The following is a 12,878-nucleotide window of genomic DNA, read 5'->3' on the forward strand; positions in this document are numbered from 1 at the left end:
TTTCTCCAGGTCACTCCCTCACATGCACACAAAAGCAATATACGCAGAAAGAGTTCACTATCACATATCATTATGTGGTAAGGGAAGTTAAAATCATGCTTCCCATCAAAGTAATTTGACTCAGCTTTGCTCATCACTGAGCCTCCATTTACATCAGCTCATATATCTGCTTTGACTGTCATTGAGCGGTGCCATGGAACAGCACTTTAAACCCCATCGGGAATGTGCACGACTCCTTCCTACTACCAGCTATGCTGACAATTCCAGAAAAATGTCTAGCCTCATTTCACTCAGGTTGCCCCTCCATTATTCCCCCTCACATTCAACCAGTGTAAGGTTGGAATCATTTGTTTTCAAAATGTTTTATTGGATTTTATTGCCCCGTTTTTTACTTTATTGGGTTCTCAGCAGAATGCGGTGGATAAGAGGGTCCCCCACTGTGCAAGTTAATGTGTTTAAAATGTAGCACATTTATAACAATATACAAAGAAGTACACCTGCATTCCCTCTCACCCTTGCTGCGTCTTCGTCCTCTATGCTGCTCTGTGTAAAACTTCATTTGGCTGTCATCTTCAGGCTCTGACCCTGATTCCCCTTGAGGACCAAACACACCTCCAGTTGCTGGCAGTGAGAAGATAAGAGGAGAAAGAAGGTAGAAAGAAATCCAAGAAGAATCAATCAATCCATAGTGATAGTACTCCAGGATACACAATTATACTGAAAAAAAACTCTGCATTAGACGAAGCATGGCAGAGAAAGAGTTTCATTAAAGGTGTGAGAACTGCATGAAAAAGACATAATGGAAGTTATTCAGGCAAGTCATGATCACTATGATGATGATACTGCAAAAGACAATTTCAATTTAAGTTAAAAAGAAAAAAAAAGAAAAGAAAAATCGGCCATTCTGAACATTCAGCCATATGCAAAATATTCTAATTAATTTCTGGTAGCTATTTTAATTTTATTGAAGCTTTTAAGATGACAATGACAAATCGATCTCATTCAGGTATCATTAAGTACCATTTTCTAGAAGAAAAAAATATCTGTACCCTAACTTATAGTTTTACATATTAACATTGTTGTTTCATGTGAAATTGAAGATATAGATAGTAAACATAACAGATATAATAGAGATGTAAATCATTTTAAACTAAACTCATCTGTCAAAATAAAACTGAAATGAAACAGTTGATTGCAACCATTCTTACTACTGCAAGTTATTCTGTGGTGTAGACAGTGGCCTCATATTTTAGGCACATATTGGATATTAAGTGAAAACATTGATTATTATTATTATTATTATTAATCAAGCTTTGAATCTTTTTTTTTGTTTGTTTGTTTTTTTAATCAGGCCTGTGGATGTAAGTCTGTTTTGACCTTTTCTCTGATAACAAAGAATTAGAATTAGAAATGGAAGGTTGCATTAACGTTATACTATGGTTGGGGGATGGCAAATGAGTGTCGTTGTAGTTACCCTCCACCCTTTCCTCTTCCCCCCTTGTCTGATCTCTGTCATTATTTGTCTATATTACCAAGTCTCTGCAGCTCAATTTGCTAATCAAATTGGGTCACATCCCCTGAGTGGGTGCATGTGTACCATTGTATGCAAGTCTACCTTTTTGTTAATGTCATGGTGAGAGCAAGAGCAAGGCTGTGAGAGTTAAGAAGCTTTGTTTGTACTGCTCTGCCACTGTGACATCAAAACACACAACCCTGCTAAATGCACAGGGGCAGCCACAAAGTGATAATGATAACAGATAACAGTGATAACAGGGGATTTGCAAGATTTTGTTAAGCCAATGACGGATAAATAAATAATCTAAAATAACCTTATGTGCGGACAGCTTTGAACTGCATCTTAAAAGCTCCATCAGAGAGTTTCTGTTAAAATAGTTTTTTTCAACATTGCTTTCACAATGTATTTTCACCTTAGTCATACCCTAAAGAAATGACTATGTGCTAATAACACTCATCTAATTTCCTCATGGTTGTAGATATGTTTTGCTTGTATAATCCCCAGGATCACAGTGATTACACTTCCTAATCTCCCAGAGTGGAAGGGGGATGACGGACACAAAGAAAATCAATGTTTTTTCTCTTTGCTATGAAAGAGTATCTGAGAAGAAATACTTCACCTTGGGGACAGCAAATAAAAAAAAAAGGAAGCATAGAAAAAAGAAAGCCTACAGTTGGGTTGGTTTGTCAAAAAGGTGATTCATAATATTCATAATTGATGATGGCTCAAACATTTACTCTTCTGTAAGAAGCAAAAGCTTAACACCCACAGCGATGTCCTGTTACGAGATACTGTTAATTGTGTCTAATTGGTACATGCTAATAAAATTGCAGTGCAAATGAGAGCAAAGGGGTCACTAAAGGTAAAATAAATGTTTTGGATTGCGTTTAGCCACATATGGTGATGATTTTCTTTTTTCCTGCAAGGTTCAAGTCAGATCAGGGCCTGGATTTATCAAATATCTGCGGAAAAAATATAAAAGTAAAAAATTCTTCACTTTTTTCTTCTTAGCAAACTTTTGTAAAAGTCATGCATCATTTCTTCATTTCTTTTTTTTTTTCATGAGAGCTCAAATGGTCCAGCAGATTGATCTTAGATGTTTGCAGAGGCGAGAAGGAAACCTTTTGGAGTCACTGTATAATGAATCACTGGTCATGATGTGTTGGCTAAAGCAATGCTGTATCATTGATAAAAGGGTCATTTTTGCCTGTTTGCATTTGTTTTGAAGATTTGATAGCATGTTTTCCTTCTAGTCAAGCCAAGCGGCTGTGTTCTGAAGTAGATGGAAGGAATGATTTCTTTCTAAGGCAAGATTATATTTAGTTATAATACCGTAGACGGGAGAATATGAGGTCACGGGTGAGTTTCAGGCATCAAAAGTAAATAATAAAAAATAAATAAATAATAAAAACACTCAATTTTAGAAATGTCTCTATGCTGGCGTGCTTACACAGGGGCAAATAGATAAATGCCAAACAAATTTGTTTGGGTTGTATCTAAATATTGGAAGGTCTAGGGGATTGTGAAGGTACACATGCGGGACACCTGTTTTTATTCACCCATTCTGTTCTTTTTTCTGAGTCCCATATCTTCCTTATTAAAAGCAGTTTATTGCCAACAATAGAGCAACATATTTCATCTTCCATGCCCATTGGACACAGCTATAATTCCTGAGCAAATTCAGAGCAATGCAGGTACAATTCCCTCTTTTACTCACTTCATAAACATTGTGTCATAACTCATGAAAATATGCCCGCACCATAAAGATCTTAGACATGATTAAAAGTTCTATTAAATCTGTGTAAAAAAAGTAGTCATTCTCTTGGTCTGGTGCGCTTAAACAGGTTGAGAGTGGAGTTGGATTTGGAGTGTGAGAGTCTGGCGGTATTTGGAGAGTGAAGCCAAGGCAATGTGGTGTAAAATTGGTTCTGAATTTATGCATCGTGTTAGAACATGCCCAGAGAGGTGGAGGCTAGAGACAAAGACAGACTAAGGAAGAGAGACAGAAACGGGGAGTCGGGCAAATATGTTTAAAAAAGGAGCATGACGACAGCCTAAACATGTTCATTGTTCACATTGTTGAAAATAGGTGTTACTTTTAACATCTCACAAAGAACAGGATTCAGTTGTTATTTTCACACTAATACATCATGTTGTCTATAGGTTCTCACAGAGAGCTGTTTCTCAAAGTCAGAATAAAAATAAAAAACCTTGACAACGCAGTAATTGGTACAAATCTCAACATAAGAAAAAAAACATACTTTATAGAATGATATATTTAATAAATGTATCAACCTTCTGTCCACTATTGAAAGTGCATTTTCATTTTACTTGTTTCTCTCAGGGTCTCACATCGGTAAGAGATGTTTGCAGTCCTTGAGTTACTGTAGGCGGTATAGGGAGTGCTTCATGTCTTATTTTATAATTCCGGCTATGTACATCACACCTTTGAATGCAAAAAAACAACATTTATTGATCATACTTGATCATTTGAAGGTGCACTCAGTTTCTAAGCTTTGCAGGGGATCAACATTTGAGATGTAACTGGCTGTCATAAACTTCTAGCTAGTAAAGATGCAGTATCATCTCAGTAGTCTAAGTGTGGTGAAACAAATGTCCGCTTTACATTTCGGGTTCGGGTTTCTTAAAAAAACCTGTGATGAAATGAGGTTCTCACAAAAACGGTCTACTCTGAAGGTCTTGAGCACTAAAAGGTGGCCACCAAAATAGAACAGAAGAACAAAACTGTAATACACACACAGTAGATGCACACAGGTCATCTACTATTTACACTCTCAACCACACTTACACACATGAAAGCACAGCACAAATTAGCTTCCATTAAATTTGTACTTGCAACCTGCATCAGATTAGCATCTGGTTTACTAAGGCATGAGATAATTACACAATCAGAGACTCGGACGTCTTTTTAGCTTCTGTCTATGAGCGATCATATTTCAGTGACGCTGTAAAGGAACGACTCATTAAGGGAGCAAGATATTCAGAAACATTTGCTAAGTCTGCAGTTTAAAAGCCTAGAAATAATCTCAATCTTTAAAAGGTTTGTGCATTTGAAAAAAAAAATACATCCTCTTAGGTAGAACTTCTGAAGCAATGAAAAAGAGGTGTGATGACAAAAAAAAAAGATGTGCAAAGAAACAGCCAGATGAAAAAAAATGTGAACGAATTATCATAAATAGAGCGATTGCCATGGTGCATTAGGAGCTCAGTGAACATCCAAATCAATTTTGAGTTTAATAACTACACAGTCACAGCTCTGCACCCTGTTTCTGAACACATCTGTTCATGCAGCTAGCTCCAATGGACAGCCAGCGCTCACCTTTTGTCTGCTGTCATTGAGATCTGAACAGAAAGCTGGACAATTACATTCTCCTAGTCCCATTAAAAACTTATTTTAATAGGCCTTTGCAAATTTGCACTTTAGCCGCAGAGATACAAAGAAAATGTCTGAAGCCAGATGATAAAGCCGACAACACTCACTTATTTTGCATGATCCTGCCTCAGAGCCATGAAGTATAGGGTAACGTTTTGCAAACACTTTGTGTGTGTGATCCAGATGACAGGTAAATTGTGCTTGTGCAGAAGGGCACAAGTGTGTTAAAAACACATAAGAACACATCTAAAATAAGGTGCAAAAGTCTTTGAAATTCTGGCCCTGTCTCTTTTCTTTTTCACTGCTTTTCTTTCCTTCTTCACCATGTTTCTTCCTCATTCAGTACATTTTCTTTTTGTCTCGATCTTGCTTTTTTTTTTTTTTTTTCTCCTTCCCTCTGCTGTAATACCTTCAAAACCAAGTCCCATAAAAACATCAACTCCCAGAACACTAAGGCAGAGCTGCAGCATGTCGGTACTACAAATTTCAATTACTGAGGCATACCCATCTGACTTTTACAGTCTCTTTCACAGTCCTCGAGTCCATTAGATAATATCAGAGTCCTCTAGGTCTTTTTCGCATTCATCTGTCAATCTGCTTGTCCTCCATCTGTTGTGTTAAAAAAACAACAACCAAAAAAACATACAACAATCACACTAATTCAGCTGCTAAAAAGTTGATTCTTAAGAATTACTTCTCATCGAGTTTCAATCAACAATTTAGTACGGTGTGTTACTTTCTTGAAATGATGCATGCTTATTAACCTCCTACTAACCTGTATTGACTTCTACTCTTTCATTAGATAAAGGCACCTGCTGTCATCATTAACACTCTTCCAACAACTGTGTTTTTCTCTGCGAAAACACATGTGCTCTTAGCCTATAAAGTCACACCTCACCTCAAGTGCCCTTATTTTGGGTCTGCATTTACAATTTCCTGCGTATCAGTTCGCCACAGAAAGGATTGGTTCCAGTTTTCACTGTGTCATGATGAATAAGCATTTGTCATTCTAATCCCCGATAGAAGATTGTAGAGCTAAATGTTTAACTATTTGAATTATGCTCTGCCGGTATTATTTTAGCAGACCATCAATGAATGCAAAAAAAAGTGAATCTGAGCACATTTTATTTCTTAAGTAATAATAAGTCGACCACAGAAAGCTTTTGGGGAATGATTAAGCATCAAACTGTTTTAATTAGTGATTACTTGACACCTTTTATCTTTTAGCATGCTCACATTCTCACTCACTGACCCTCCAAAAGAAAAGCAGGTATAGCTAATGCATGGATGGATGATTGCTGAAATGTCATGTATATACGTTGATTAATGGAGAAACGTGTATGCAGAGTAAGTCAGAGCACATGAATAAAAACAAAACAAGAACAGAGAAAAGGAAAAGATGAAAATAGCTATAAACAAAAGCTTTGCAGGCAAAAAGGAGAATAAGATGGTGCAATTATATACCGAAGGAAGAATGATTCTGTGTTACAAGGGTTTAAGGAGAAAGTAAGACAGAAGGAGTGACTAAGGGCTGTTGACTGCAGAGAAACAAAGCACTCACAGCAGAGAGACAGAGAGAGAGGTAGACCTATTTTCCAACCCTTGCTGTAATGAGAATGATTAATGGTTATGAGGAAGCAGGGAGGTGAGGTGATAAGTTCAATCTGAATAGTAAAAGCTAATCATCTTCTGCATAGGTGGAGGCCACATCACACTCTGGTAGTACTGTGATACTGTATTTTACACCAGTACAAAAAAAAAAAAAACCTCACACCAGCAAACCTAATGGACCTTATCTACGCTTAAAAATTATGGAGTAGGATTGAGAGAGTGAGAAGATTGCATTAAACTCCAGTACTCTTCGCATTACAATGAATTTCATACCGCTTTGTGGCGACTCGATTTAATCTGTTCCAATCTGAAGACAGTAGCCTGATTTCTACTGCATCGACTGTAGAGGGCCTGTTGGAGTGGCAAAAAGATTGGATTGGATTGAGATAGATTCCTAAAGTGACATAATACTAATAATAATATAAGCATCTGGTGAAACTCTGTCACAACAACCCATGTCTAAACACAAGCAACTAATAATGAGTGGAAATGATTCACCTATTGTCAGGATAAGCAACAGAATGATTTTTTTTTTTTTTTTTTTTCCAGGGATCCAAAATGAATACACTAGTCCAGTGACACACACACACACACACACACACACACACACACACACACACACACACACACACACAGTGTTTAATAATAGAATTATTATAAAGTCTAATCTATATAAATCTATACATTTTCCACTGGTTTCAGCAATTTTTTTAAAGATTTTTTTGGCTTTTCTCAAGCTTTATTTTCATAGAGACAGCTGAAGAGTGACAGGAATGGGGGGAGAGAGATGGGGAATGACATGCAGCAAAGGCCTGCAGGATTCAAACACTGGGCCACTGCGGCAAGGCTTCATGCATGGGGCGGACACTCTACCAGCTACCAGCTAATTGACACCCCAGCTTTGCATCTTTTGATATATTATGGGTTGAATAGATGATCAATTTATTTTAAAAAAAAGAGAGAAAAAAAAAGTGCCAGCCCTACATTATCCCATAGTGAATGTGCTGAAAGACTCAGGTTGGCAGACTACCTGTGGAATAATAACACATATGTCAAACTGATTTTGTTGGGAAAATATTATTCCAGCTCACTGTGCTATATAATATTATGGCGCATCTGAATGGGGATAAAGCATCTGACTCATACGGAATCATGCAAAAAAACATTTTGGGTTTGGTTTTCATCTCATCAGGAGGAAAACAAATGAGTGTACGCAGTCGTACCTGTTTTCTAGGGAATACAAATAATTTTTGCTCTGGCCAAAACTGACTGGCCTAAGTAGAGATATTCAGTTGATCAAGAGTTGTTGCCTTCAAGCACAGAGTTAGAACCCAATTTGCTGGTCAAGCTTATGCTCACGCATATGAGAATTTTAAGTCCAGCCGACAGGGCCTACCTCTACGCAGTGCTGACATCACACGGATGTCATATGGTTATTATACTGAGGATAAATAGATTTTGACAGACAAATACAGAAATTCCCACACACATACAGACTCTATATACACAGCAGGTGAATTATGTACTGGGTGTCTGGCTGGCTGGGGTTACTCTACAGGAGTGCCAGAGTGTATGACAGTACAAAGAAGGCTGAAATTAATAGTGTATGAATTGAACAATAAATTATATATAGAGGTTAGCTACAGAACAGAACCCATTGAGTTGAGCTACCAGGACACACAGTCCTCCTCAAAAAACACTTCAGCTGGGCAGATGTTTGTCGACACAGATGCCTGAACCTGCATTACCCATTTGAAAGGCAGCCTTAGGACTCATTATGTATAATGTATATACAGTTCATCATGTGCAGTCACATTTTTATAGCGCCTTCATGAATTCAGCTCATTGGACAGACTTCATTTCAACTGCAGCAGTCGTGCCTGCCATACTTGAAATGAAAAGGTTACGTGCAGCTTTTTCCAGAGTAACATCCGTATAATTATACAGACATGAGAATAAACAGAGGTGTGTGAAGGCGTGATACATGTGACAGGAAAAACCTTTTCGCAGGTATACATTTGCGTTCGTGTGAGTAAAAGCCAATTGCGGGAGGAAAACAGAGTACAATGTCTAGTACAACGTCTATGTTGACAGGTGGATTGTGCATTAGGATGCTCTTGTGCTCATAAATCCTGTATGTAAGCATGACTCTTACATACTCTCAATTAATGTACTTGTATGTGTGCATGTGACTGACTTCTGTGACAACTGCTCTGACTTGTAGCTGCTAGACTTACAACTAAATGTAAGCTTGTGTGTACACTGCACAGCGTGTATGCTTGTGCGCATGCTCATGCTGTGTGTGTGGATGAGTACATGTGACAATATGTTTGTGAGTAAATTAAGCTGACAGCAACACCAGTCCCCACATAACTCAGCAACTGGTAATCACATTAAGGCACAGCTGCATTTGGCAGTAAGGCTTTCTGACACCGGGCATGCTAAATATTTCCAACTCCAACTCAATGCAAACTGACATCTACATTCATACAAAAGGTGAGAGTATGTAAATTTGCCATTTATAATTGAGAAGACAGCATGTGAGAGGCTGCAGGAGCAAAATTGAGAAGTCGTCCTCACTGAGAAAGGAAAATATATTAAAAATGTATGTGTGCAGATGTGAATACAAGTTTGCAGCTCAGCCGACTTTTAGATGATGATTATTAAGAACAATTTTAGAAACTCCACACTTGCAAGTCCAATGTATATTGACTGATCTGAGAAACAGGGCTCTACACTGGTAAAACTGGGAGGAAACACAAACACAAGCACAAGCTGGAGGGTTCAGGATAAGGCCTGAGGCGTTCCATCCAGCCTTGCTGCACCAAGCAAAGGGATTCAACACAGTAAACCGGAGCATCAAAGAGACTGAAGGAAATCCAGGAGGTGGAAGCTGTGATTTATTTTCTGTTTCTGTTTGTCCCAGTCTGCCCACAGGTATGTCACGGTGGTCTTCTCCCACTGCTCTGTTTGCCCATCCAAAATAATCCAAATCAATACTACTCTACTCTGCCAATGCACATTGTATTTTTAAAAGCCCTGCACACGCACACACACACGCAATCCTATTATACATAAACAACCTAGGCATGCTGAGAAGTTATTACAAAGGGCATCACAATACAAGCCCCGCCGACACATTTTACAACCTAAATTTATGGGTTGCTACCTGTTATATGCAAGAGAAAGGACTTGAAAAGGTGGGAGGCTTAACAAGGCACCACTTGGCTCTTGTACTCAAGTGAGCTCAGTGTTTGTGCACTCACCTCAATATTTTTTATTGTATCTCTCTTGCATCGAGAGTACGCGCGCCAATTTAGAGCTAATAAGCAAATGGTAAAATGTGCGGAGACCACTCTGGGATTTTAGATATGTTACTGCTTGAAAAGGTGTGACAGGCTGTTAAGGGTAATTTCAGATGCAGTAGCCCTTGGCATCAGGCTGTATGTTGTTTTCTCACCGTTTTATCAACCAGCTTGTGCAGTGGTAAAGCCATGGAGGGTGGCAGCTGTCAGCCGAAACAGTGTTGCCTTTCCAATGCAGTGATCCCAAATGTATGAGTATGAAAAAAGGATGGCCTTGTTTTAAACACCTTCAAACATTATTGGTGTTTTTATCAATCAGTGACTTATTCTTTCTCATTTTAAGTTGACATTGACGATTTAAACGGTTTAAGCCCCAGTTTGAATCACTGCAGAGAGATTCGGTACTCAGCAGGGCGTTGAAGGAAGCATGCACAGTCTGGTGCTTTCAGCCGATAAGCTGACTGCAACACAACAGTCTTGAAAGGGAGAAAACTGGAAGGTCATATCTATAACTCCTGGAGGTGAGGTTTGATTTTACAGTTTGCATTATAAATCCAAAATATCTGCTCTTCAGCCTCCTTAGTTACTTTCCTTCATATTTTAGACGATGGAAAAAAAAGATAGTGGATCTTGCTTTAGGGCAGTCTGCTACTGTCTGCCTCACAGAGAGTTAAAAGGTTAGAGTAATGTAGCTCTGGCAACGGATAATTCATGCTGTGGTCGGAGACGACAAAATCGTAGAAGGGATCCTGAAATGAAAAGGCAGCCACTGCACGATGGCTAAAACTAGGGTCATATTGTCAATACTTCATGTCCAGCAGTAGATACAATCCTGGGGTGGGGTTTGAATAATATACAAACAAATGCCATTCTTAAGAGCCTAAGATGCAAGAAAAATAAATGACTTCATTCAGAATGTGCGTGCAAATGTGTGCTTTTATGAGGTTCCATTGGTGTCACTCAAACAACAGCAGCATTATCAAGCCATACAAAATTTGCATATTGATGGAAATAACTTTCACAGGCAGTGGACATAGCCATCAGTCAACTTAGCATTGTTTTGAAGTTAAGGTCATTTGTGGTACTGCTTTCTATGCATGTGATGTGTCATTTATTTTCAGGTGGAGCACCCAAATTATACATAAACTTTACTCTGGTAAATCATTTGTAGCAATGAAAGCCTCTTACCTTTTTTTTTTTTATCTGAATAATAAAATACCAACACATATAGCCAAATAAAGAAGATACTCACATTCCCGGTCTCTACAGCTATCGCTGTAAGCAACATCAAAGAATATGCCCAGACTCTTTGAGTCAAAAGAAGGTAGTTATAACAAAGCAATATTATAAACAGATTGCACTTCAAGGTGCACTCTAAGAAACTATTCTCAATTTGCTAACGGCATAGTTAATCAGCAGAACGGTTGCTGATTTTGCTTAGTTTTAAAAAGGCCTTGGAACATGACCTGCGGTGCTTTCACACACAGCATCAAAACAGTTAGGATCACTGTGGGTCTGTTGCCAGCAATGAAATTACAGACAAAATATGTGAGCACAAAACAACCCTGTCTCCTAGAAATTATGTTTATTTGGTATGAAATAAGAGGTGGTTGGTGGGCACTTGGGTTACAATTTGGGAAATAGCTTAATTTGGGTAAATGCTGATAATCACGATAAACCAAGGCCACGATCATTCTTCTGATCGTAAACAAGTAGTGGCAGTGCCTAGAGAAAAACACAATGTTTAATAATGCAGAAGTCGAGAGTAAATATTATATTGTATGCAGCGCCGGTTCTGGCCACATTTACGCCCTGGGCGGTCGCCCACATTGCCCATAGCTAAAACCGGCCCTGATTGTATGATCTGATATTTTGGTCGAAAACAAATAAAATACATTACATTTTGCTGATTTATTCAGTATCATGTTTTTTTTACAACTTACCAAATGTGTGAATTAATAACATTATCAATGTTAATACATTCTCTTCTAAACGTATTTGCAGTTGCAAATTAGTTATATATAAACATCATTTTCAGGACACAGGGTTGGTAGAAAATGACCGCAGGAAAGCAGTGTGTTTATAGAAAACTCTGGAATGTAACCTCTTTGAGCTTGAGCCCAGCCCGCTCAACATCATCAAAATGACCTTTAAGCAATGAGAACCAAAGGATCACTTCACCAGCTGCTCCTGGAGCTTGGCTCAGCCACGGCTGGCTGTGACCAACCCTAATGTATACTGTCAAAGGCTGTGACAGGGGATAACCCAACGCCCCCTCCCTGTTGCATGGCTGTTTTCCTCTACCTCCCTTCCATGTGTCAACACTAGCAGCATACGCAACCTCTGCCACACTTCTCTGAATAAACTAATAAATATTTGTTCCTCAACATTAACTGCGCACAATGACCACACTCTCCGCTGAACTTCAACTATGTTCTTTAGGAAAACAGCTCAAGTACAATGGGCAGACTCTCCACGGACGCATCAAGCCTGTTAAGGAAAGTGGTGGGCTTGTTGACATATTTGTGGACTGCACAGCTCAAGTTCAACTTGAGTGTGGTCACCCCATTAAGTGTCCACTCCTTGTGTGCACACGGCCAGAAATCATGTGCAAGAAGTGGTGGCAAGGATTTTCACCTAGGATTCACTGGCGTCAATAAGGAGAAAGAGTGGACAAGCATTGTGTCATTTCTCTGAGCAGTGAGATTGTTCACAGAGCAGGATCAGTGTTTGGGATTAGGGAAAAGCTATATCCCTGTGATATTGATTTTTATTAAATTATACTTACGGACTATTGAATAGTTACTGTATATGAGTTGACTCTGTTTTTGCTGGTTATGTAGATTCTATTTTTGGTTCAAAACAGGTGGAAATCCAACATAAAAGTCAGCCGCTCTCATCAAAAGAGGACTTCATTCACTGTTTTGCTATAAACTGCGTTGATGGGTGACTTCTCGGAAACAAACAACAAAAGGCTGATAAAAAATGTGAATGTTTGCAGTAAAATTATAGTAATAAGTAGACATTAATTTAATGAGGCCTTTATGCAGTA

At 38.6% G+C, this 12,878-nt stretch overlaps 1 protein-coding gene across 2 annotated transcripts in view; it reads right to left on the bottom strand.

Annotated features, from left to right (window-relative positions):
• Window positions 1-12,878, bottom strand: part of astn2 (astrotactin 2) — a 240,246-nt gene that overhangs the window by 131,130 nt on the left and 96,238 nt on the right. Inside the window, exon 5 of one of the 2 annotated variants that reach the window (XM_027282012.1) lies at window positions 514-621. The exons of the other annotated variant lie outside the window; for it this stretch is intronic. Within the exon in view, the coding sequence (XP_027137813.1) occupies window positions 514-621 (108 nt within the window). The remainder of the gene's footprint in view (window positions 1-513; window positions 622-12,878) is intronic. 2 annotated transcript variants of the gene reach the window in all.

Source organism: Larimichthys crocea, chromosome IX (genome assembly GCF_000972845.2).
Source record: "Larimichthys crocea isolate SSNF chromosome IX, L_crocea_2.0, whole genome shotgun sequence".
Classification (NCBI taxonomy): Eukaryota; Metazoa; Chordata; class Actinopteri; family Sciaenidae; genus Larimichthys; species Larimichthys crocea.